Source organism: Pleurodeles waltl, chromosome 5 (genome assembly GCF_031143425.1).
Source record: "Pleurodeles waltl isolate 20211129_DDA chromosome 5, aPleWal1.hap1.20221129, whole genome shotgun sequence".
Taxonomy (NCBI): Eukaryota; Metazoa; Chordata; class Amphibia; order Caudata; family Salamandridae; genus Pleurodeles; species Pleurodeles waltl.
In genome coordinates, this window is record NC_090444.1 from 1,830,114,303 (window position 1) to 1,830,141,862 (window position 27,560).

The window sequence follows — 27,560 nt, forward strand, 5'->3', positions numbered from 1 at the left end:
TCAATTTATGCAAGGACAGCCTTCAGGAAACATTTTAAGCATAAGCCTAATTTCTATTCAATATGTGTACAATGGGAACCTAAGCACTTCTATACTCATGTTCCAATTCTAATAGTAACTAGTGATTTTCAAGATCAGTCCCCATTACAATCTAACTGTTACTTTGGTCACAATAAATTCAAACAAGGGAGAGGATGTGGTGTAATGGCCAGAGCTGCTGGTAAGGAGAGTTAGTATCAGGTTCGACTGTTGGCGTCGCATCAACATCCTATGACTGTCGGCAAACCACTTAAACTCCCCATCCCTCCCAAAAGAGAGCTCTAGATTTCAATGACAGATTTCAATGCAATGGAGGGAAACAGGGTGTTGTTTACAAGACCCTTGGGCCACAGGTGCATCACATTTTATGACGCACTGGCGGAGCAGAGTGCAGACCCATATCTATGAGGCCACGCGAAGCCACTTTGCGTGGCTTTTCATAGTCTCTTAGATATTGTAGGAGGCTGGACTGGCTTGTAGTGAGTACCAAGGGGTACTTGCACCTTGCACCAGGCCCAGTTATCCCTTATTAGTGTATAGGGTGTCTAGCAGCTTAGGCTGATAGATAATGGTAGCTTAGCAGAGCAGCTTAGGCTGAACTAGGAGACGTGTGAAGCTACTACAGTACCACTTAGTGTCATATGCACAATATCATAAGAAAACACAATACACAGTTATACTAAAAATAAAGGTACTTTATTTTTATGACAATATGCCAAAGTATCTTAGAGTGTACCCTCGGTGAGAGGATAGGAAATATACACAAGATATATATACACAATACCAGAAATATGCAGTATAGTCTTAGAAAACAGTGCAAACAATGTATAGTTACAATAGGATGCAATGGAGACACATAGGGATAGGGGCAACACAAACCATATACTCCAGAAGTGGAATGCGAACCACGAATGGACCCCAAACCTATGTGACCTTGTAGAGGGTCGCTGGGACTATTAGAAAATAGTGAGAGTTAGAAAAATAACCCTCCCCAAGACCCTGAAAAGTGAGTGCAAAGTGCACTAAAGTTCCCCTAAAGACAAAGAAGTCGTGTTAGAGGAATAATGCAGGAAAGACACAAACCAACAATGCAACAACGCTGGATTTCCAATCTGGGGTACCTGTGGAACAAGGGGACCAAGCCCAAAAGTCACAAGCAAGTCGGAGATGGGCAGATGCCCAGGAAATGCCAGCTGCGGGTGCAAAGAAGCTTCGACTGGACTGAAGAAGCTGCGGTTTCTGCAGGAACGCAAAGGGCTAGAGACTTCCCCTTTGGAGGACGGATCCCTCTCGCCTTGTAGAGTCGTGCAGAAGTGTTTTCCCGCCGAAAGAACGCCAACAAGCCTTGCTAGCTGCAAATCGTGCGGTTAGCGTTTTTGGACGCTGCTGTGGCCCAGGAGGGACCAGGAGGTCGCAAATTGGACCAGGAGGTAGAGGGAACGTCGAGCAAGACAAGGAGCCCTCTTAGCAGCAGGTAGCACCCGGAGAAGTGCCAGAAACAGGCACTACGAGGATGCGTGAAACGGTGCTCACCCGAAGTTACACAAAGGAGTCCCACGTCGCCGGAGACCAACTTAGAAAGTCGTGCAATGCAGGTCAGAGTGCCGTGGACCCAGGCTTGGCTGTGCACAAAGGATTTCCGCCGGAAGTGCACAGGGGCCGGAGTAGCTGCAAAAGTCGCGGTTCCCAGCAATGCAGCCCAGCGAGGTGAGGCAAGGACTTACCTCCACCAAACTTGGACTGAAGAGTCACTGGACTGTGGGAGTCACTTGGACAGAGTTGCTGGATTCGAGGGACCTCGCTCGTCGTGCTGAGAGGAGACCCAAGGGACCGGTAATGCAGCTTTTTGGTGCCTGCGGTTGCAGGGGGAAGATTCTGTCGACCCACGGGAGATTTATTTGGAGCTTCTAGTGCAGAGAGGAGGCAGACTACCCCCACAGCATGCACCACCAGGAAAACAGTCGAGAAGGCGGCAGGATCAGCGTTACAGAGTTGCAGTAGTCGTCATTGCTACTTTGTTGCAGTGTTGCAGGCTTCCACCGCGGTCAGCAGTCGATTCCTTGGCAGAAGGTGAAGAGAGAGATGCAGAGGAACTCGGATGAGCTCTTGCATTCGTTATCTAAGGAATCCCAAGAGACAGAGACCCTAAATAGCCAGAAAAGAGGGTTTGGCTACCTAGGAGAGAGGATAGGCTAGCAACACCTGAAGGAGCCTATCACAAGGAGTCTCTGACGTCACCTGGTGGCACTGGCCACTCAGAGCAGTCCAGTGTGCCAGCAGCACCTCTGTTTCCAAGATGGCAGAGGTCTGGAGCAGACTGGAGGAGCCCTGGGCACCTCCCAGGGGAGGTACAGGTCAGGGGAGTGGTCACTCCCCTTTCCTTTGTCCAGTTTCGCACCAGAGCAGGGCTAAGGGGTCCCTGAACCGGTGTAGACTGGCTTATGCAGAATTGGGCACATCTGTGCCCAACAAAGCATTTCCAGAGGCTGGGGGAGGCTACTCCTCCCCTGCCTTCACACCATTTTCCAAAGGGAGAGGGTGTAACACCCTCTCTCAGAGGAAGTCCTTTGTTCTGCCATCCTGGGCCAGGCCTGGCTGGACCCCAGGAGGGCAGCTGCCTGTCTGAGGGGCTGGCAGCAGTAGCAGCTGCAGTGAAACCCCAGGAAGGGCAGTTTGGCAGTACCAGGGTCTGTGCTACAGACCACTGGGATCATGGGATTGTGCCAACTATGCCAGGATGGTATAGAGGGGGCAATTCCATGATCATAGACATGTTACATGGCCATATTCGGAGTTACCATTGTGAAGCTACATATAGGTAGTGACCTATATGTAGTGCACACGTGTAATGGTGTCCCCGCACTCACAAAGTTCAGGGAATTGGCTCTGAACAATGTGGGGGCACCTTGGCTAGTGCCAGGGTGCCCTCACACTAAGTAACTTTGCACCTAACCTTTACCAGGTAAAGGTTAGACATATAGGTGACTTATAAGTTACTTAAGTGCAGTGTAAAATGGCTGTGAAATAACGTGGACGTTATTTCACTCAGGCTGCAGTGGCAGGCCTGTGTAAGAATTGTCAGAGCTCCCTATGGGTGGCAAAAGAAATGCTGCAGCCCATAGGGATCTCCTGGAACCCCAATACCCTGGGTACCTCAGTACCATATATTAGGGAATTATAAGGGTGTTCCAGTAAGCCAATGTAAATTGGTAAAATTGGTCACTAGCCTGTCAGTGACAATTTGAAAGAAATGAGAGAGCATAACCACTGAGGTTCTGATTAGCAGAGCCTCAGTGAGACAGTTAGTCACTACACAGGTAACACATTCAGGCACACTTATGAGCACTGGGCCCTGGTGAACAGTGTCCCAGTGACACATACAACTAAAACAACATATATACAGTGAAAAATGGGGGTAACATGCCAGGCAAGATGGTACTTTCCTACAGATATGGTGTAAGACAATGCAGCACAAGTCGTTGTGTTGCCTCACACTGCGTCATGGGGGCGTTGGAGTAGGTTTTCCCACGCAACACCCATAGGTCTTGCGCATTTCCAGATTTACAAGGATCTGTAAACCTGAGAATTCTTCAAAACTGTATGGCTCCCAGGGGAAGCGTAACAAGGAGAAAAAAAACTCTATTTTCTGCAGAAGAAATGCCAAAAGGAAAAAGCCCCTGTGGATTGTTTTTGTACAGGAAGGTGCCCCTCGCTGCACAGAAACAATCCTGCGAACAATGCAGACACCCTTGCACTATGGTACAAGGGCGCTATGATTTGGAGCAAGGTTTTGACTTTGTTTAACCTATTCACGTAAGAGATATGCAAGTACTGTAAGAAACTCAGATCTGTAGAAGTAATGACCGTAAGGATGAAATAGCACTTACTAATTGTCTTTTCTTTTATAGCTCTAGTCCTCACGTCAGAGTAGGAGTATGTAGGATGTCAGAGTAGTTTACATCGCAAACATATTTCTATCCAAAGGAACCCTGACTGTGCTATATTAGGATTGTGACTAAGTAACACAAATATCTCTGGGTTAAAAATGCAATCCACTGAGTGATCTAAATAGAAAACTACAGAGGAAGACAAGCCAAAAAATACAACAGTGGTAGCCAAGCCAGAGCCTAGCCAAGGGTTGTCTCTGGCTGCAAGAGCCCATACTCGAGTAGAGCCCTGAACATATTTGGAAAGCACATCCTACAACAAAAAATGTGTTAGAAGACAAGACATCTTCACAATTCAAAAAAGTGTATTAACACATGGACGTATTTTACTTTAGCACATCACATTATACCACCCTATTTAGAAGAATTCATTACAAGGGGAGAGTTTCACACATAAATTTAGAAGCACTCCTGCCCTGTCCATGATGTTTATGACAATGCTATTAGCGTGCTAAGAGGCAAGTCAGGTGTCATGTACCCTAAATGTGACCTAGATTCTTACAATAGATGGCACAATCATATAGACTATTAAATCAAACACAAGAAAGGTTTTTTGTAGAGCGTGCATCCTGTACTAACATATTCAAAGGTGTTCTCATACATGACGAACAACAAAAAAAAGGAGGCTGGCTGAAATAGTGTTTGTCTACAATCACACAATTTGGTCAAGCAGGGAAGCTGGCATTAATCCCACATTTCCAATTTCAGACTGCTATCCAGCCACTAGATGGTATCTCTTTGTAATAACAAATGTTAATATGTTGCTATTAACTCTTGAAGAACATTAGAACCCACATTTTATGTATGGCAGTTTTACATAGCATGAACCATGCCTCAGGACACAAGAGTGTTTCACAATAAACAGACACTAAATTACAAAACAGATATCTCCAGCAGGATAATTAATATATTAGCTAACCTGAAAACTGCTGGGAACACAAGGGCTCACAGACTCAGGCTGCTGGACATGCCAACCACCTTTGATTCCCCTCAACATCTCCCCTCGCAAGGTCTGGACTATGTCCACGAGCGCTACTTCCAGAGCAATTTGAGCTCAGCTTGCATCGAGTGACAGTATCATGAGTGCTCAGCGAATCACAAGATCAAGCCACGGCTGGTGGGCTGGCAACTCTGATTGGCTTCCATGATGATAGTGCCGCCAACAATGCCCAGTGAGTGACTGCACTTCACCAATAACGAGCCAAGGCCAGGAGTGCTGCTGATGTTGCTAAGGCGCCACCCAGGCTTCAATAAATGCGCAAAAAGGGCTAATATTTGCCCAAAAAGTAGGCAACTGCCATTTGGGTTTTTTCTCGCACAAATGGGAAAAAATAGCCCAATCCGGCAACACTGTCCCAGACCCTTCGCAAGGCCACACCATCCAACCCACAGGCGCAGTGCTTTGAATTGGCAGGTACTGTCCAGGACAGAGTATCTGCACTTCTTGAGAGAGGGGAAAGGAGAGAGAGAAACTACACCTCCCTGCAGTGATCCAACACAATTAATGAAAGTACCAGCACTTCTCAGGAGCAAACAGCAAGGGGCGTAGCTTGGTCAGTAAGACTGGGACGGTGTGAGCTTCAGATTTCCCAACAATCATGCTGGTTAAAATACATTACAAGTGAAGCAGGGCAGGAGTAGGGCTTAAGGAGCAGTAGAAAGGGAAAGAACAGCAGATTGTCAGGGGTGCTTAAAACTCAGTAGTTCGTAAAATAACCATTTTAAAGACCTTTAAAACAAAAATGAGTGTGTGTGTGTTCTACGTCTGCATGTGTTTGTAAAAATACCTTGTGAAATCCGACAAACACCTCAACATACCCGACTAAAAGCACCTGTACCCAACTACTTACTAAAGAATACATTTATTAAGGGGGTGTAACACCCTAAACACCTCTCCACCCCACAAAACTTCGGCCCAGCAAAGAGCTGCTCTAAAGAGTGAGTAATTGTACTTCTACATTTCCATTTAAAGCACTGCACAGGGGTGACTTAGAGAATCACCAGCAAACTTGAGCACATGCCCTTCCACTCAAAACAACCTGAGTCAGCCACCAGCAGCACAAGATGCTTTACACATACAATACATACTGTGGGACGGGTTACTAGACCTAGTCATGTCGCCTACACGTAGGTCAGGCTGACCAAGCATGAGCGTACAGGGAGCCATGATACAAGAGCCAAATCGAGGCATAAACCAGTGGGTCACAAATGCAAGCACATTACTACTCCCAGGCTGCCCCTGATGGCAGTGAGGTGTTTACTGAAGACAGAGTGAGAGTGGAGAACTGCACTCACCGGCAGACGCGGGCAGGGAAGTAGAGCTTCTGCCAGGAACGACAGAGGTACTTGGAGTGGTCAATGACTCGGACCCAGTCCAGCTCATCCATGGACACCTCAATGTAGTAGGAGTAGGACCTGAGGAGAAATGATACATCGCATGGCCGTCAGAGGAGGGCACCACAGAGGTGCTAGACTCAACAACACCAACAGTGCGCCATATATCGGCACCACTGGGCTTTACTGCACCCATGAACACTGCAGCTTTTGTTTATTTTATTGTATGCACTGATTATCTCATCGAAAGGCTTCTACACTACTCAGTATCAGTTGAGTTGTTGTGAGAAGGTAGCCTCTTTCTAGCCTTGTTACCCCCACTTTTGGCCTGTTTGTGAGTGTATGTCAGGGTGTTTGTCACTGTTTTCACTGTCTCACTGGGATCCTGATAGCCAGGCCTCAGTGCTCATAGTGAAAACACCATGATTTCAGTATGGTTGTTATGTGTCACTGGGATCCTGCTAGTCAGGACCCCAGTGCTCATAGGTTTGTGGCCTATATGTATGTGTCACTGGGACCCTGTCACACAGGGCCCCAGTGCTCATAGGTGTGCATGTATATGTTCCCTGTGTGGTGTCTAACTGTCTCACTGAGGCTCTGCTAACCAGAACCTCAGTGGTTATGCTCTCTCATTACTTTTAAATTGTCACTAACAGGCTAGTGACCATTTTTACCAATTTACATTGGCTTACTGGAACACCCTTATAATTCCCTAGTATATGGTACTGAGGTACCCAGGGTATTGGGGTTCCAGGAGACCCCTATGGGCTGCAGCATTTCTTTTGCCACCCATAGGGAGCTCTGACAATTCTTACACAGGCCTGCCACTGCAGCCTGAGTGAAATAACGTCCACGGTATTTCACAGCCATTTTACACTGCACTTAAGTAACTTATAAGTCACCTATATGTCTAACCTTTACCTGGTAAAGGTTAGGTGCAAAGTTACTTAGTGTGAGGGCACCCTGGCACTAGCCAAGGTGCCCCCACATTGTTCAGAGCCAATTCCCTGAACTTTGTGAGTGCGGGGACACCATTACACGCGTGCACTACATATAGGTCACTACCTATATGTAGCTTCACCATGGTAACTCCGAATATGGCCATGTAACATGTCTATGATCATGGAATTGCCCCCTCTATACCATCCTGGCATAGTTGGCACAATCCCATGATCCCAGTGGTCTGTAGCACAGACCCTGGTACTGCCAAACTGCCCTTCCTGGGGTTTCACTGCAGCTGCTGCTGCTGCCAACCCCTCAGACAGGCAGCTGCCCTCCTGGGGTCCAGCCAGGCCTGGCCCAGGATGGCAGAACAAAGAACTTCCTCTGAGAGAGGGTGTGACACCCTCTCCCTTTGGAAAATGGTGTGAAGGCAGGGGAGGAGGAGCCTCCCCCAGCCTCTGGAAATGCTTTGTTGGGCACAGATGTGCCCAATTCTGCATAAGCCAGTCTACACCGGTTCAGGGACCCCTTAGCCCCTGCTCTGGCGCGAAACTGGACAAAGGAAAGGGGAGTGACCACTCCCCTGACCTGCACCTCCCCTGGGAGGTGTCCAGAGCTCCTCCAGTGTGCTCCAGACCTCTGCCATCTTGGAAACAGAGGTGCTGCTGGCACACTGGACTGCTCTGAGTGGCCAGTGCCACCAGGTGACGTCAGAGACTCCTGCTGATAGGCTCCTTCAGGTGTTAGTAGCCTTTCCTCTCTCCTAGGTAGCCAAACCCTCTTTTCTGGCTATTTAGGGTCTCTGTCTCTGGGGAAACTTTAGATAACGAATGCATGAGCTCAGCCGAGTTCCTCTGCATCTCCCTCTTCACCTTCTGATAAGGAATCGACCGCTGACCGCGCTGGAAGCCTGCAAACCTGCAACATAGTAGCAAAGATGACTACTGCAACTCTGTAACGCTGATCCTGCCGCCTTCTCGACTGTTTTCCTGCTTGTGCATGCTGTGGGGGTAGTCTGCCTCCTCTCTGCACCAGAAGCTCCGAAGAAATCTCCCGTGGGTCGACGGAATCTTCCCCCTGCAACCGCAGGCACCAAAAAGCTGCATTTCCGGTCCCTTGGGTCTCCTCTCAGCACGACGAGCGAGGTCCCTCGAATCCAGCGACACCGTCCAAGTGACCCCCACAGTCCAGTGACTCTTCAGCCCAAATTTGGTGGAGGTAAGTCCTTGCCTCACCTCGCTGGGCTGCATTGCTGGGAACCGCGACTTTGCAAGCTACTCCGGCCCCTGTGCACTTCCGGCGGAAATCCTTCGTGCACAGCCAAGCCTGGGTCCACGGCACTCTAACCTGCATTGCACGACTTTCTAAGTTGGTCTCCGGCGACGTGGGACTCCTTTGTGCAACTTCGGCGAGCACCGTTTCACGCATCCTCGTAGTGCCTATTTCTGGCACTTCTCCGGGTGCTACCTGCTTCAGTGAGGGCTCTTTGTCTTGCTCGACGTCCCCTCTCTCTTCAGGTCCAATTTGCGACCTCCTGGTCCCTCCTGGGCCCCAGCAGCGTCCAAAAACGCCAAACGCACGATTTGCGTGTAGCAAGGCTTGTTGGCGTCCATCCGGCGGAAAAACACTTCTGCACGACTCTCCAAGGCGTGGGGGATCCATCCTCCAAAGGGGAAGTCTCTAGCCCTTGTCGTTCCTGCAGTATTCACAGTTCTTCAGCCTAGTAAGAGCTTCTTTGCACCAACCGCTGGCATTTCTTGGGCATCTGCCCATCTCCGAGTTGCTTGTGACTTTTGGACTTGGTCCCCTTGTTCCACAGGTACCCTCAGTCAGGAATCCATCGTTGTTGCATTGCTGATTTGTGTTTTCCTTGCATTTTCCCTCTAACACGACTATTTTGTCCTTAGGGGAACTTTGGTGCACTTTGCACTCACTTTTCAGGGTCTTGGGGAGGGTTATTTTGCTAACTCTCACTATTTTCTAATAGTCCCAGCGACCCTCTACAAGGTCACATAGGTTTGGGGTCCATTCGTGGTTCGCATTCCACTTCTGGAGTATATGGTTTGTGTTGCCCCTATCCCTATGTTTCCCCATTGCATCCTATTGTAACTATACATTGTTTGCACTGTTTTCTAAGACTATACTGCATATTTTTGCTATTGTGTATATATATCTTGTGTATATTTCCTATCCTCTCACTGAGGGTACACTCTAAGATACTTTGGCATATTGTCATAAAAATAAAGTACCTTTATTTTTAGTATAACTGTGTATTGTGTTTTCTTATGATATTGTGCATATGACACTAGGTGGTACTGTAGTAGCTTCACACGTCTCCTAGTTCAGCCTGAGCTGCTTTGCTAAGCTACCATTATCTATCAGCCTAAGCTGCTAGACACCCTATACACTAATAAGGGATAACTGGGCCTGGTGCAAGGTGTAAGTACCCCTTGGTACTCACTACAAGCCAGTCCAGCCTCCTACATTGGTTGTGCAGCGGTGGGATAAGTGCTTGAGACTACTTACCACTCTTGTCATTGTACTTTTCATAAGAGAAAAATATACAAAACAAGGTCAGTGTATATACACATAGCCAAAAAGTTTTGCATTTCCTCTTTTCACTCTTTTCTAAGTGCTGAAAAGTACTTCTAAACTTACAAAAAGTTCTTAAAAGTTTAAAAAGTTTTTTCTGTCTTTCCAAAAAGTTCTGAAAACTTTTTTCTCTTTGTCTATCACTTTAACTCTCTCTAAAAATGTCTGGCACAGGCCAAAAAGTTGAACTGTCCAAACTTGCATATGATCACCTTAGCTGGAAAGGAGCAAGGAGTCTCTGCATAGAGAGAGGTTTGAGTGTAGGGAAGAATCCTTCCTTAGAACTGTTAATTAATATGCTTAGAGTACAGGATAAGGCCATAAGTGCCCAATCTGTAGAAAAAGTAGCTAATGGTTCTCAATCTGATCCAGGGACTCCCCCAGGAAAAGGTTCAGGAAAGAAACTTCTCAGCCTGCCCATTACTAGACAGTCTAGCATAGTTGGTACAGAGGTTGAATCACACCATACTGATGGTGTGCTCTCACATTATGCTGGTAGCCAAGCTGTTAGGGTGCCCTCTGTAAGGGACAGGTCTCCTTCTGTTCATTCCCATCATACCTCTGTATCTAGAAATGTCCCTCCCACCCACCCTGATGACAGATTGTTAGAAAGGGAGCTCAATAGATTGAGAGTGGAACAAACCAGACTGAAGCTCAAGAAGCAACAGCTGGATTTGGATAGACAGTCTTTAGAAATAGAGAGGGAAAGACAGAAGTTGGGTTTAGATACCCATGGTGGCAGCAGCAGTATTCCCCATAGTCATCCTGCAAAAGAGCATGATTCCAGGAATCTGCACAAGATAGTTCCCCCTTATAAGGAGGGGGATGACATTAACAAGTGGTTTGCTGCACTTGAGAGGGCCTGTGCTGTACAGGATGTCCCTCAAAAGCAGTGGGCTGCTATCCTATGGCTATCATTTAGTGGAAAGGGTAGGGATAGACTCCTTACTGTGAAAGAAAGTGATGCCAATAATTTTACAGTTCTTAAGAATGCACTCCTGGATGGTTATGGCTTAACCACTGAACAATACAGGATAAAGTTCAGAGAGACCAAAAAGGAGTCTTCACAAGACTGGGTTGATTTCATTGACCATTCAGTGAAGGCCTTGGAGGGGTGGTTACATGGCAGTAAAGTTACTGATTATGAAAGCCTGTATAACACAATCCTGAGAGAGCATATACTTAATAATTGTGTGTCTGATTTGTTGCACCAGTACCTGGTAGACTCTGATCTGACCTCTCCCCAAGAATTGGGAAAGAAGGCAGACAAATGGGTCAGAACAAGGGTGAACAGAAAAGTTCATACAGGGGGTGACAAAGATGGCAATAAGAAGAAAGATGGTGAAAAATCTCAAGATAAGCATGGGGATAAGGGTAAAACCAAAGATCCCACTTCAAATCTTAAACACTCTTCAGAGGGTGGGGATAAAACAAATTCTTCCTCTTCTTCCCAACCTGCACACATTAAAAAGCCTTGGTGCTTTGTGTGTAAAAACAGAGGCCATAGGCCAGGGGATAAGTCCTGTCCAGGTAGACCTCCTGAGCCTACCACCACTAATACATCAAGCTCTAGTGCCCCTAGCAGTAGTGGTACTAGTGGTGGGACTGCTGGCAACAGTCAAGCAAAGGGTGTAGTTGGGTTCACTTATGGGTCCATAGTGGAAACTGATGTAATCAGTCCCAAGACAGTTTCTGTCACACCTAGTGGCATTGGCCTTGCCACACTGGCTGCTTGTCCCCTTACAATGGATAAGTACAGGCAGACAGTTTCAATAAATGGTGTTGAGGCCTTGGCCTACAGGGACACAGGTGCCAGTTTCACTTTGGTGACTGAAAACCTAGTGCCTCCTGAACAACACATCATTGGACAACAGTATAATATTATTGATGTCCATAACTCCACTAAGTTTCTTCCCTTAGCTATCATTCAGTTTAGTTGGGGTGGAGTTACTGGCCCTAAGCAGGTGGTGGTATCACCTAGCTTACCTGTAGACTGTCTCTTAGGTAATGACCTAGAGGCCTCAGGTTGGGCTGATGTAGAGTTTTATGCCCATGCAGCCATGCTGGGCATCCCTGAGGAATTGTTCCCTCTCATTTCAAGTGAAATGAAAAAGCAAAGGAGAGAAGGCCTGAAAACTCAGGATCCCTCTCCATCAACAGGTAAAAAGGGTATCACAGTATCCCCTAACCACGCTACCATTCAGGATACTATTCCTGTGGTGGGAGAAACCTCTCCTGGGGTGGCACCTGTTCCAAGGGAATCATCAGCTGGCAAAGCTGGACTCCCTGAGGTGGAAGTACCTCTCTGTGGGATAACTAACATTGGTGAGAAAAAGAGCACCATTTTAGTTAACATGGAGCATCCCTCCAACCCTCCCAGAGAAACTTTAGTGCAGAAACTCTGCACTGCCTCACAACACTTAGGACAGCATCCCTGCCCTAGTGTGGAGCTGATAGGACAGCATCCCTGCCCTGCTCCAACCCAAGAGAAACAGCATCCCTGTTCTCTCTTCCAGCCATATGGACAAAGTTTTTGCCCAGCTATGGCTTTTCTGAGACAGCATCCCTGTCTGGCATTTCCATCACTACAAATAGGTTCAGTGGACAATTCCCACTGCTCTAAACTAAAACTTACTGATAGAAACTCTGAAAATACATCTTCACATTGTTGCTTAGCTAAAAAACTTCAAACAGGGGGGTTTACATCCCCACAGGGAAGTAACCATATAGTGGATGATAAAGGGAGTAACCAGTCTATTGCAGAGCTACTCTCTACTTATCACCACTTAGACAATAAAGTCTCAACTGGCCAAGGTTAGCCTTATTGTCCTTCGTTTGGGGGGGGGTTGTGTGAGAAGGTAGCCTCTTTCTAGCCTTGTTACCCCCACTTTTGGCCTGTTTGTGAGTGTATGTCAGGGTGTTTGTCACTGTTTTCACTGTCTCACTGGGATCCTGATAGCCAGGCCTCAGTGCTCATAGTGAAAACACCATGATTTCAGTATGGTTGTTATGTGTCACTGGGATCCTGCTAGTCAGGACCCCAGTGCTCATAGGTTTGTGGCCTATATGTATGTGTCACTGGGACCCTGTCACACAGGGCCCCAGTGCTCATAGGTGTGCATGTATATGTTCCCTGTGTGGTGTCTAACTGTCTCACTGAGGCTCTGCTAACCAGAACCTCAGTGGTTATGCTCTCTCATTACTTTTAAATTGTCACTAACAGGCTAGTGACCATTTTTACCAATTTACATTGGCTTACTGGAACACCCTTATAATTCCCTAGTATATGGTACTGAGGTACCCAGGGTATTGGGGTTCCAGGAGACCCCTATGGGCTGCAGCATTTCTTTTGCCACCCATAGGGAGCTCTGACAATTCTTACACAGGCCTGCCACTGCAGCCTGAGTGAAATAACGTCCACGGTATTTCACAGCCATTTTACACTGCACTTAAGTAACTTATAAGTCACCTATATGTCTAACCTTTACCTGGTAAAGGTTAGGTGCAAAGTTACTTAGTGTGAGGGCACCCTGGCACTAGCCAAGGTGCCCCCACATTGTTCAGAGCCAATTCCCTGAACTTTGTGAGTGCGGGGACACCATTACACGCGTGCACTACATATAGGTCACTACCTATATGTAGCTTCACCATGGTAACTCCGAATATGGCCATGTAACATGTCTATGATCATGGAATTGCCCCCTCTATACCATCCTGGCATAGTTGGCACAATCCCATGATCCCAGTGGTCTGTAGCACAGACCCTGGTACTGCCAAACTGCCCTTCCTGGGGTTTCACTGCAGCTGCTGCTGCTGCCAACCCCTCAGACAGGCAGCTGCCCTCCTGGGGTCCAGCCAGGCCTGGCCCAGGATGGCAGAACAAAGAACTTCCTCTGAGAGAGGGTGTGACACCCTCTCCCTTTGGAAAATGGTGTGAAGGCAGGGGAGGAGGAGCCTCCCCCAGCCTCTGGAAATGCTTTGTTGGGCACAGATGTGCCCAATTCTGCATAAGCCAGTCTACACCGGTTCAGGGACCCCTTAGCCCCTGCTCTGGCGCGAAACTGGACAAAGGAAAGGGGAGTGACCACTCCCCTGACCTGCACCTCCCCTGGGAGGTGTCCAGAGCTCCTCCAGTGTGCTCCAGACCTCTGCCATCTTGGAAACAGAGGTGCTGCTGGCACACTGGACTGCTCTGAGTGGCCAGTGCCACCAGGTGACGTCAGAGACTCCTGCTGATAGGCTCCTTCAGGTGTTAGTAGCCTTTCCTCTCTCCTAGGTAGCCAAACCCTCTTTTCTGGCTATTTAGGGTCTCTGTCTCTGGGGAAACTTTAGATAACGAATGCATGAGCTCAGCCGAGTTCCTCTGCATCTCCCTCTTCACCTTCTGATAAGGAATCGACCGCTGACCGCGCTGGAAGCCTGCAAACCTGCAACATAGTAGCAAAGATGACTACTGCAACTCTGTAACGCTGATCCTGCCGCCTTCTCGACTGTTTTCCTGCTTGTGCATGCTGTGGGGGTAGTCTGCCTCCTCTCTGCACCAGAAGCTCCGAAGAAATCTCCCGTGGGTCGACGGAATCTTCCCCCTGCAACCGCAGGCACCAAAAAGCTGCATTTCCGGTCCCTTGGGTCTCCTCTCAGCACGACGAGCGAGGTCCCTCGAATCCAGCGACACCGTCCAAGTGACCCCCACAGTCCAGTGACTCTTCAGCCCAAATTTGGTGGAGGTAAGTCCTTGCCTCACCTCGCTGGGCTGCATTGCTGGGAACCGCGACTTTGCAAGCTACTCCGGCCCCTGTGCACTTCCGGCGGAAATCCTTCGTGCACAGCCAAGCCTGGGTCCACGGCACTCTAACCTGCATTGCACGACTTTCTAAGTTGGTCTCCGGCGACGTGGGACTCCTTTGTGCAACTTCGGCGAGCACCGTTTCACGCATCCTCGTAGTGCCTATTTCTGGCACTTCTCCGGGTGCTACCTGCTTCAGTGAGGGCTCTTTGTCTTGCTCGACGTCCCCTCTCTCTTCAGGTCCAATTTGCGACCTCCTGGTCCCTCCTGGGCCCCAGCAGCGTCCAAAAACGCCAAACGCACGATTTGCGTGTAGCAAGGCTTGTTGGCGTCCATCCGGCGGAAAAACACTTCTGCACGACTCTCCAAGGCGTGGGGGATCCATCCTCCAAAGGGGAAGTCTCTAGCCCTTGTCGTTCCTGCAGTATTCACAGTTCTTCAGCCTAGTAAGAGCTTCTTTGCACCAACCGCTGGCATTTCTTGGGCATCTGCCCATCTCCGAGTTGCTTGTGACTTTTGGACTTGGTCCCCTTGTTCCACAGGTACCCTCAGTCAGGAATCCATCGTTGTTGCATTGCTGATTTGTGTTTTCCTTGCATTTTCCCTCTAACACGACTATTTTGTCCTTAGGGGAACTTTGGTGCACTTTGCACTCACTTTTCAGGGTCTTGGGGAGGGTTATTTTGCTAACTCTCACTATTTTCTAATAGTCCCAGCGACCCTCTACAAGGTCACATAGGTTTGGGGTCCATTCGTGGTTCGCATTCCACTTCTGGAGTATATGGTTTGTGTTGCCCCTATCCCTATGTTTCCCCATTGCATTCTATTGTAACTATACATTGTTTGCACTGTTTTCTAAGACTATACTGCATATTTTTGCTATTGTGTATATATATCTTGTGTATATTTCCTATCCTCTCACTGAGGGTACACTCTAAGATACTTTGGCATATTGTCATAAAAATAAAGTACCTTTATTTTTAGTATAACTGTGTATTGTGTTTTCTTATGATATTGTGCATATGACACTAGGTGGTACTGTAGTAGCTTCACACGTCTCCTAGTTCAGCCTGAGCTGCTTTGCTAAGCTACCATTATCTATCAGCCTAAGCTGCTAGACACCCTATACACTAATAAGGGATAACTGGGCCTGGTGCAAGGTGCAAGTACCCCTTGGTACTCACTACAAGCCAGTCCAGCCTCCTACAGTTGTGTCTTAATGGAAATAGTATAACATTCTCTGATTTAGTTAATCTAAAGAAGAAAAACAGCTGTTCGCATTCATGCCACCATTAAACTTAGCAAAACGCATGACTATGCCAAACTTACCCATGTTACAAAAATCAATACTAGTAAACCAAGCATTTGCAATGCAATGGGTCTCACATTTGCTTGATTTAGAGCTATTGGCATTGTAAATTCATAACTGGACATTTCTTGCCACATAAATTAGACAACCCTGCCTAATAATTTGGTATTTTCCTGCCACATAATTCCAGTGGCCTTGCATATAACTGAAGCACTTCCATTTACCTTCTTCCTCTATCTGCAGCCAAAAATGAAAATGTTGCTATTTTGCATCCTAATTTAAAACTGCCATGCTAATTCCCATAGAATACCACCTTCACCACTCCAACCACATCTCCCAAAACAACACAGCCACGGAGGATTAACAAGAGAAATAAACTTAGAATGGTCATCCAAACATATCAGGAGTATTCAAACAGTAATAGTGTAATAAAAATGTTAAGTTGGCCTGAATCATGGTCATAATTGCAATAAGGAGAGATGAATATAACATATACAATTAAAATATAACCAAATAAAAATCTTTATCAGAAATAAACATATGGCATTAGGCTGTAATGCTCAGAGCAGCCCCCAGAGGACACCACAATGAAAACAGCATTTGTAAGAAACATGGTCATGTTACTATATACTTAGCCCCAAGAGGGCAGAACCGTATAAAAAGAAAATTACCAAAAGTATTGCAATGTAAACATATATTTAAACCCTAGAGGGCATAACCACATGAAAAGAAAATGGCCTAAAGTAATGCAGCATAATCATATATTTAGCCCAGAGAGTGCATAGTGCATTACACATTTTCAGGGCTAGCAGGCCTACTGCAATGATATTACAAACAAGACCCTTGAAACACAAACTACTCTCAACTGTAAAACAAAAGATCAAGTCATGAGAGAGGTTTAAAAAAACACCGAACATAGGGAGGGGTTATTAGTTTGGGGTCCCCCACTAACCTAGTGTGGGGCGCCCAGGGATGATCTAGACAGAAAGAGCACATTGTGGTGAAAGTTTTGAAGGTGGTCTCATTGTCCTAGGACCACCACAGGCTGAGTTATGCGCATACATGTTTAGAAAAAGAATGCTTGCAAAGTATTATGGGGCAACGTTTCCAGAGTGCAGTGAATACTGTAGTATCGGCTCTCCTGCTGTACCAGGAGAGCCCCGTTGCAGATTACTGTGTTTTTTATGTAAAGCATTTATCAAATAAGTGTTTTTGGGAAAGCTATGGAGCATGAATGGGAGAGCCAAAAGAATTAACTCTGATTAGGTAACAGTGTGAAGAACGTGACCAATGCTCCAATACTGCCAATGGAGTTTGCGCTGTTCACGCTGTGAGGGCTCTGGCTGCCATGGGTCACAAAGGGGAGGGACAAAAGAAAATAATAGTTCACCCATGCTGAAATATATCAGCAATCATGCAACTATCCATGTAATTGAGTCAGTTTGCAAGGCAGTAACATCCCCCCGCAAGGCAGGACAAACGTAAAGCAATTACCAATGACATAAAGGGATGTTTTAAAGGTAAACTCACAAATGAGTGAAAGTGATGGGCATGATGTGGGCGTGTTTAAAAGTCCACAATATTTACAACAGGTCAAAGCGCCAGCACACTCGACCTAATAAAAACGAAGACACATGAAATGTCAGTTAGAATACTAAAGGCAGGCAGAGAGAGAAACCTCAGACTTATTTCATTCTCAGACTGAATCAGATGTCCTTAGGACACCAGACTGGACTGAACCCTAGACGAGGGGTCTCCAAACTGGGGGGCGAGCACCCCTAGGGGGGCCTCAAGTGACCCTGTAAGGGGGCGCCAGGCTCTGGTCAAAAGAAGCATTACACAGATAAGTGTTTTGTTTTTTTTAAGCAGGAACATGCTATTGTATTTTTAAAAAGGTAACAGTACTTAACTGCAATGTTATAATATGTCTAGCCCTATTTATACATTGCCATCTTTAAATAATATTGGTGAAAAACTGTAAGAGGGGCCCAGTGATTTTTATTTTTCAACTGGGGGGGTGTATCATTAAAAAGTTTGGAGACCACTGCCCTAGACACAGGGAGCAAACACTATTCTGTGGAGACCAGCACTACCTAGGGCCTTATTTCAGAGTGGCCTTGTGGCGCAACGGGCATATGTGCCCTCCCAGGCACTTAGATATTAGAGAAGGGGCCGCAGACAGCTAGTGCGAACCCTTCTGTAATACAAACATCGGTGGCGCACACGTAGTGCCAACACCATCATTAGAGGGTGTTTTCCAATTTGCATGGATGCGTAGCCCCATGTAAATCAGGGAATCAATTTGCCTCTGCGCCCGTGCCATATTATGGATGTGGGCGCAGAGGCAAACATGCCTTTAGGAGGCAAACTAAAAGTATGCCACAAAAAGGTGGCACACTTTCAATGCACCTCCTAAAGGCAGCCCACTGAAGGTGTGAAGAGGGCCCATGAACACCCCCCAGATATCACCCTGCAGGTGTGTGCAGTCATTCACTGCAGAGGGATCCCTCGCTCCACCTGAAAGAGGAACACGGAGTGGCTTTGAAGCAGTCGCTACGTATTTCACTTGAATGTGCTGACCCAGCGCGACACAAGTTTGTGGCTGCCCTTGGGCAGCATATTTACACAAATACAGTGCACTTTCCCTGTTTGCACTCCAGTGCACTATTAAATAGGCACGCTGCGCGCAAACAGGGAAAATGCGTAGTATATGCAATACCGCCTCTGCAGTCTAACTACCGGCCTTATACTGCAACACTATACCACCTACATTCCTGTGGGTTCCCCTCGCTTACTTCCTGGTGGCCTTTGTAACGTATACATTTTTAATTCTCTCTCTGGGGGAAGACAGAACTCTTCGCACACCTCTTCAGAAAGGAACATTGGTAAAGCAAACAGGGCTCTGATTTAAAGGGCTGTCAATCCTTGTAGGCACATAATGCAAATACAGTGTCAAGGCTCATGCATACGCATGTTCGGCAATCTTAGGATGAGCTTTCCTCCTATAGGAATCCCACTCAAAGATGGCTGCCATGCATTATGATCTATGTTCCCCCCCTAGGTGTGCGCTTGAGTGCACTTTGTTTCTAAGTGCATCCCCCCACTCTGTGTGGGAACACTCACGCTGCTCCACACACCAGCAGTAAGACCATGACAGATGATAGTCATGTCAAAATATGAGCAAATCAAAAGCTTGTCCTTCTCTTGGTGGGAGGCTTAGAAACCAGTGAGGAATGGAGACAGATGTCAAAGGCATGAAAAGGGAGCAGACAACCCTTGCTAAAGCTTCATGCTGCCCAATTACCCTAGTGGGACTTCTCTTGCCTACCGACAAACATTGATCAAGAGATAGACTGCCCAAGAGGTGCTCCTTTCTGGAGTTCAGTCTCATGTGCTGCGAACATGAGACATGGAGACATGCATTCAGAACTTTAGTTTACAGGGAGGAGTGAGAGGGCAAAGGGGCAACACACATTTATTAAGAATGCATGGTCAAAATAAGCATAAGTGCTCTACCAGTTGTCAGCAGGGCTGTAATTACAAACTACCACTGAAATATGTCCCTACAGGACATTATATTTAAGGGCTTCACTTTATAAGCAAATACCTAAGGTATTCGAAGTCAGTGATCCAGTACCTATTTACATTTCACTCATTTTAGTTCCTGTTTCATGATACGTATCCCTAACCCTTGAGTACTTCATTTCCTATGACGTTGGGTTTCTATAATTTTGCTTTTCGTGCATGAGTATTAATTATACAGGGCGTACTGAGAATGAGTCGCCTCTAGATGCATGGTTGAGTCCAGAGTGTGGATTACTGTTCAGGATGGGCTATGGCTGAGGGATATGGAGTTGAGGATGAAAGCAGTGCTTGTTTTTTCAATGGGCCAGTGTAGGAAAGTACCATCTTGCCTGGCATGTTACCCCCATATTTCACTGTATGTATGTTGTTTTAGCCCTTGTGTCACTGGGATCCTGCTAGGCAGGACCCCCAGTGCTCATAGTGTATGCCCTGTATGTGTTCCCTGTGCTGTGCCTAACTGCATCACTGAGGCTCTGCTAACCAGAACCTCCGTGTTTATGCTCTCTCTGCTTTCTAAAATTGTCACTGCAGGCTAGTGACTAATTTTACCAATTCTCATTGGCACACTGGTACACCCATATAATTCCCTTGTATATGGTACCTAGGTACCAAAGGTATTGCGGTTCCAGGAGATCCCTATGGGCTGCAGCTTTTCTTTTGCCACCCATATGGAGCTCAGCCAATTCTTACACAGGACTGCCACTGCAGCCTGAGTGAAATAACGTCCATGTTATTTCACAGCCAATTTTCACTGCACATAAGTAACTTATAAGTCACCTATATGTCTAACCCTCACTTGGTGAAGGTTAGGTGGCAAGTTACTTAGTATGTGGGCACCCTGGCACTAGCCAAGGTGCCCCCACATTGTTTAGGGCAAATTCCCCGAACTCTGTGAGTGCGGGGTCACCATTACATGTATTCACTACACATAGGTCACTACCTATGTGTAGCATCACAATGGTAACTCCGAACATGGCCATGTAACATTTCTAAGATCATAGAATTGTCACCCCAATACCGTTCTGGTACTGGGGGGACAATTCCATGATCCCCGGGTCTCTAGCACAGAACCCGGGTACTGCCAAACTGCCTTTCCGGGGTTTCCACTGCAGCTGCTGCCAACCCCTCAGACAGGTTTCTGCCCTCCTGGGGTCTCGTCAGCCTTGTCCCAGGAAGGCAGAACAAAGGATGTCCTCTGGGAAAGGGTGTTACACCCTCTCCCTCTGGAAATAGGTGTGAAGGGCTGGGGAGGAGTAGCCTCCCCCAGCCTCTGGAAATGCTTTGATGGGCACAGATGGTGCCCATCTCTGCATAAGCCAGTCTACACCGGTTCAGGGATTCTCCCAGGCCTGCTCTGGCACGAAACTGGACAAAGGAAAGGGGAGTGACCACTCCCCTGATCTGCACCTCCCAGGGGAGGTGCCCACAGCTCCTCCAGTGTGTCCCAGACCTCTGCCATCTTGGATTCAGAGGTGTTGGGGCACAATGGACTACTCTGAGTGGCCAGTGCTAGCAGGTGACGTCAGAGACCCCTCCTGATAGGTGCTTACCTCTCTTGGTAGCCAAACCTCCTTTCTTGGTAGTCAAACCTCCTTTTCTGGCTATTTAGGGTCTCTCCTCTGGGCAGTTCCTCAGATAACGAATGCAAGAGCTCACCAGAGTTCCTCTGCACTTCCCTCTTCGACTTCTGCCAAGGATCGACTGCTGACTGCTCCAGGACGCCTGCAAAACTGCAACAAAGTAGCAAGACAACTACCAGCAACATTGTAGCGCCTCATCCTGCCGGCTGTCTCGACTGTTTCCTGGTAGTGCATGCTCTGAGGGCTGCCTGCCTTCACCCTGCACTGGAAGCCAAGAAGAAATCTCCTGTGGGTCGACGGAATCTTCCCCCTGCTAACGCAGGCACCAAACTTCTGCATCACCGGTCCCCTCTCATCCTGACAAGCGTGGTCCCTGGAACACAGGAGCTGGGTCCAAGTGTCTCCCACAGTCCAGTGGCCCTTCTGTCCAAATTTGGTGGAGGTAAGTCCTTGCCTCCCCACGCCAGACAGCAAACCTGTGTACTGCGTGATTTGTAGCTGCTCCTGGCTTCTGTGCACTTCTCCAAGGATTCCTTTGTGCACAGCCTAGCCTGGGTCCCCAGCACTCCGTCCTGCAGTGTTCAACCCGCTGAGTTGGACTCCAACATCGTGGGACCCTCCTTTTGTGACTCTGAGTTCACAGATCTCCTAAGGGCCTGTTCCGGTACTTCTGCGGGTGCTGCCTGCTCCTGCGGGGGCTGTCCGAGTTGCTGAGCGCCCCCTCTGTCTCCTCCTCCAAGGGGCGACATTCTGGTCCTTCCTGGTCCCCAGCAGCACCCAAAATCCTCAACCGCGACTCTTGCAGCTAGCAAGGCTTGTTTGCGGTATTTCTGCCTGGAAACACTTCTGCAACATCCAGCACGCCGTGGGACATCTTCCATCCAAAAGGCGAAGTTCCTAGCCCTTTTCGCTGTTGCAGAATCTTCAAGCTTCTTCCACCCAGAGGCAGCCCTTTTGCACCTTCATCCGGGGTTTAGTGGGCATCTGCCCCCCCCTCCGAACACTTTCGTGACTCTTGGACTTGGTCCCCTTCCTTTACAGGTCCTCAGGTCCAGGAATCCGTCTTCAGTGTTTTGCTGGTGCTTTGTGGTTCTTGCAGAATCCCCTATCACGACTATTGTGTCTTTCTGGGGTAGTAGGGTAACTTTACTCCTACTTTTCAGGGTCTTGGGGTGGGGTATTTTGGACACCCTTACTGTTTTCTCACAGTCCCAGCGACCCTCTACAATCTCCCATAAGTCTTGGGTCCATTTGTGATTCGCTATCCACTTTTGGAGTATATGGTTTGTGTTGCCCCTAGACCTATGTTCACCTATTGAATCCTATTGTGATTCTACATTGTTTGCACTACTTTTCTTACTGTTACTTACCTGTTTTGGGTTTCTGTATATATAATTTGTGTATATTACTTACCTCCTAAGTGAGGGTATCCACCAAGATAGTTTTGCCATATTGTCACTAAAATAAAGTACCTTTATTTTTAGTAACTCGGAGTATACCAGTGGTATAGTAGGAGCTTTGCATGTCTCCTAGTTCAGCCTAAGCTGCTTTGCCATAGCTACCTTCTATCAGCCCAAGCTGCTAGAAACACCTGTATTCTACTAATAAGCGATAACTGGACCTGGCACAGGGTGTGAGTACCACAAGGTACCCACTATAAGCCAGGCCAGCCTTCTACAGCCAGAAAGCTGTTCAGACTAGATGCTCATTCAGTTCTTGAACTCTCTACAGAGCGTGACACAATGGTAATATATGTTCTAACTGTAACTAGTATTCGATACTTAAGTGTGAGAAGGAGTTACACAACGGTCCACATATTTACAAAGCCAAATGAAAAGAAACTGCATTGTTTACATATGAAGCATGTGCGTGTGAAAGAGAAAGGGGAGCTAAAGAAAAGGAGACAACAAAAAGAATGTACATGCAGAACGAGAGAGTAAAAAGACAGCAACCCTGACATATGCAAGGCAGAAGCTTGGAAACCATTACATACATTTTCTAGTCATTACTGCCACAGACGCAAAATCTATACAAATGATATATCCATCTTCATCTAGACGTATCCTCTGATTACATGTTGTCATTTACTTTACCCGCTTCCCAGCAGCCACTTTCTATACCTTCCCGCAGCTCTATGACTATCAGTGAAGATCCCACGATGCAGGAGAAAAGGTTACTTACTTGCAGTTCTGTATCACAGGGATCTTCACTGAAGACATAAGCGATCCCCAGGCTGGGCAGCGCTGCGCATCAGAATCCACTTGTAACAGACATTTTTTTCAATAAAAAAAGAACTGGCTCTGCGAAGCAACTGCCAGCACAAGGCATCGTGGGCAGGGGAAGCTCCTAGAATCTTAAAAGGGACTGGACGCCTTTTGTCTCAGTTCTTAATGGAGGTCTATCAGGATGTGTCTTTTCCTTCCCATTATACACTTTCAAATCCTTTTGCAACTTCAATGCTGCAGATGTAAAATAGGATATTTACAATCACACACACTATACGGGGGGGAGGAATCACCCTTGATAGGCTCCTCAAGGTAGCTACTGATCATTGGCACACTAGCGCCCTGTGTTATAGTTCTGGAAAATGCATGTAAGGAAAAGTGACCTGGGGTCCAGACATGAAGCACAGAAATATTCAAGCGTCTAGGACTTCAATAAAGGTTCTTACAATGTAGCACTATTTGGGTTGCACAGAAAAGGTCTTTTTACAACAGACAACTGAAGAGGTCTATGTGCAAGACTTAATCATTGTGGTGAGGCGTCTTCATTCTTGTACTGCACTTGGTTGAATTGCAGACACTTCAGAGCGCGCACACAGATATGTTTGTATTTACATAGGTCCCCAACCCTTGTTAGGCACTGGGGGCCCCATCCCCAGGGCCAGTTCTAAAAATAAAGGGAAGAGGAGCCACACAGCCCCTCTCCCTCAGCCCTTATCAGCCCTGGGGAGCCCATCCCTGGGGCCACTTGTTTAACCAAGGGGGAATGAGGGTTGTGGGGTACCCCTCTCCAGGCCTTAACGGCCACGTCTAAAAAAAAAAGGGGAGGGGAGCCATCTGCCCTCCCCTTCTGAGCAGTTATCGGCCCCTGGCACCCCATCTCCGGGGCTACTTATTAAAATAAAGGGGAAGGGGGGCGTGTGGCTGGGAGAAGACGAGCCAGTGGTGTATTTTTCAAGCTGGGTTGTAGAAGAACATATCTAAATGTTTGACAACAATGTCCATACAAAAGGGAAAGCATGAGCAAAGATAGGTTCTAAGAATGGAAACCCCCAAATCGAAAAGAATTTATAGATGCCCCAAAAGCATCTTAGCAAGGCTCCTCTGTGGTTGGGGCTTATAAGAATGAAAAACGTCAATTTGAGCACCTGAGGGCCCTTGTTATAAAGACTGTAATAGAGTCTGTCAACATTCAGGGAGGACTTCAGGAGAGAAGTGGGATGGAAGATTACCCGTTTGTGCAAGAAAGAACAGGAGGGACAATGTATTCTTTATTTCTATGAAACACTTTCCAGAGTGCTTCACAGAAGAGGGCTGTAGCCGGTTGATCAAGATTGCCGGCTTCCTTGTCTGCCATTTCACATTGTCGGACGCTGTGAGAGAAAAAACAGGGACGCGTAACTGGGGGATACATATGGAGCTGCTTAGAATATATTCCCACTACCTCCTATTCAGAATATAAAAAAGATGAATCCTTCAACTTTGCAAATGAAGAGAAACTGTTTTTTCTCTAAATATTTTTTCATAAATGCACCTGATCACTACACTACGAAGTATTATTCTGTTTATTGTAGCAGTGTTAAAGTTGCCTGCAGAAATTAAAGGCTTCTGCTAATGGGAAAGCTTTCATGTCACGTCTGCAGGAGTCATACAAGTTGGGGCGATAAAAAGACCATGTGGTAATTTGTGACTATGGATCGAAGTCAGATCTACACTTCTGGCCTTGTCTTTATATGTCAAATAAGTCTCCCAAGAGACATGCCATGAACATTCTTGTCTTCCCAGAACTCACTGCCGACTCCGACTATTAGCTCTGCGTACTGCAGCATCTCGTAAATATAAACACTTCCTACTCTTGAGTAAAGCCCCATTCGATGAAGAGATTTCCTGGAGATCCTCGAAGGCCGCAGAGCCATCCCCAGTGGAAGGTGAATGTCACAATGGCCATCTACATATATTGATTATTTCCTGCAAAAGAAAGTAAAAGACAAACAAACATCTGACTGATTCTAACCCATAACTAAGAGATGCAAATAATGCAAGGGTTGCAGATAATGCTCCTAGCTCTGCAGCCGCTGGAAGAGATAAGATAGTTCAGCTGGCGGAAAGTGACGAAAAGAACATTTGTCAGCTCCGCTTTGACAGAGAATGGGTGGCTGCATGAGAGTTCAATAATGAGAAGTGAGGCCAAACAAAGCACGACTCTCTGGTGTACTACGCAGACAGGTGGAGGATACTCCGGGAAGCCAGACAGAGCTGAAATGAAGGTACAATGAGTATGTAATGGCTACACCGAGGCAGAGTAGAAGTGGTCCCCAGTGCGCAACACAAGGGTGCAAACAACACCAGTGTGTTTCCGATAAACACCTACAGAATAAAGACAAACCACTTCCAGAAACAGAAGCAATGAAGTCAACTACTTCCACAGGAAGCATGTCTGCAACATCACTTCCAAATGTGCAGCCCCAGATGTATTCATAACTTCTGAGATGCAGAGTTTTTGCACTCACTGCCCAAGTCAGGATTTGGAGTCCTACAGATCCAAGTGGCTGCCATGGCTCTGAGACCTAAAGAAAACAAAAATAAGGAGCTTTCTGCTTGCCAAAGACCCCAAGTACCTCCAAGTGACTGTCATGGCAGTCACTCCTTTCACAAATGTTATAAATGGATCCATATTAACACCTAAAATGCAATTACTTAAATTTTCAGGAATGGGTCCCAATAACTTCATCTTCCAAAAACTTAATGAAAGGTGAAGGTGTTGAGGGTCCCTGGAAAAAAGAACCGAAATAGCTTTACATTAATATGTTACCCGTAATATTTAAAACAATTTCATAGCATTTCTATTAATTTATTTGGGACTCCTGGAGAAAACCCCAAGGCAACTACAGATATTCATGCGTACATTCTGAAAACATTGATGAAATGGGGAGAGCGGCGACTTACCGACTGTCTCGATCCCAGAGGAGCAGTCGTATGTGGTTGATTATCGAGGGCTGGCCGAGTTTTACTTCTATGCCAGAGCGGCAGTCGTCATCGATGGGGTGCCGAGAGAAGCCATGGTCCAAGTCGTAATTCTGCGTGTCGCCATCGAGTAGGGCCGACTTCAGCTCTCCCTTGACAACCTGGGCCCCATGCTTCATGGTTGCAATGTTCTCCTCTGGGACTAGAAGACATTAAGCAGGTTTATCTCTTTGTCAATATACCTTTAAAAGCATAAACAGGACTTCTCTTCAAATGAACATTAATAACTGTTGTTAACAAGGATTCTACGAGCGAAGAATGGCTACATTGTAGGGAAATTGGCCAACCCGCGTGCCGAACACTGGAAATGTAAGGGTTCTCGTCAAATAACTTAAAAGGAGACTGGTATGTTGGTCCTTTGATTAGTTTATCAGTTTGGTTAATTTCTACTTTATCTTTGCTCTATACTTCCAAATCTCAGGTGTATTGTCACTATTACCATAGTAAAAAAAACTATTCAGGTGTGGGATAGGCACAGGAAGCGAATTCCTGTATACACCACCCTAAAAAATAAAGTGACAAAGGTTCTGCAAATAGAGTGCTTCAGACCACACAACAGAGATTGTCTTTGATTTTACGAACATTAGCAACTCCCAAATCTGCTGCACGGGTAATGAATTTAGAGGTAGTTTGGAAGCCTGCTCAAATCTGAATACCATGTTCGTACTTTAAATTAGCACATGGCTTCTTGTCTGATCCAGCTTTTAGCTAATAGAAAATACAGCCATTGCCTTTTAATGCTGTCCCGAGACCCCCCTACTATATGTCAGTTCTACTTGAAAGTACAGCAAACTGAAGCAGAAAGGGAAGTAAGCAGGTCTCTGTTCTGGTGTTCTGAGTGGCACACACGCATGCAGACAGAGTACACTTGGCAAGGCTGTGGGTAACGTTTGCATCTGCCCAAGAGACATCCATGTTCTTAGTACCACTAGTTTGTACATACAGCTGGACAGAAGGGACCCAACTAATGAACAAGATCAGAATTGAAGCCAATGAGCAGACTCGGTTTATTCCAGCCCCATGCAAACCAGGAGCGAGACAATGAAAAGTTGCACAATGTCCAATTTGCTAAAGAAACTGGCAATCAAATTATTCCCTCGAGTCTTTAGATCAGACTTCCAGTTAGACCTGGCTAACGCACATGGATGTATGAGAGGATGTGATCTGTTAGTGACCACTAAACAGTAGTATTTTTTTTTT

General features: G+C 46.8%; 1 protein-coding gene across 2 annotated transcripts in view; it reads right to left on the minus strand.

Moving 5' to 3' along the window:
- BTBD9 (BTB domain containing 9) overlaps positions 1-27,560 on the minus strand; it is a 523,844-nt gene that overhangs the window by 363,091 nt on the left and 133,193 nt on the right. The window contains exons 5-6 of one of the 2 annotated variants that reach the window (XM_069236324.1): positions 26,283-26,502; positions 6,282-6,401 (exon numbers count right to left, since the gene is read on the minus strand). In XM_069236324.1, the coding sequence (XP_069092425.1) occupies positions 6,282-6,401; positions 26,283-26,502 (340 nt within the window). The remainder of the gene's footprint in view (positions 1-6,281; positions 6,402-26,282; positions 26,503-27,560) is intronic. The other variant, XM_069236325.1, reaches the window with a different exon arrangement.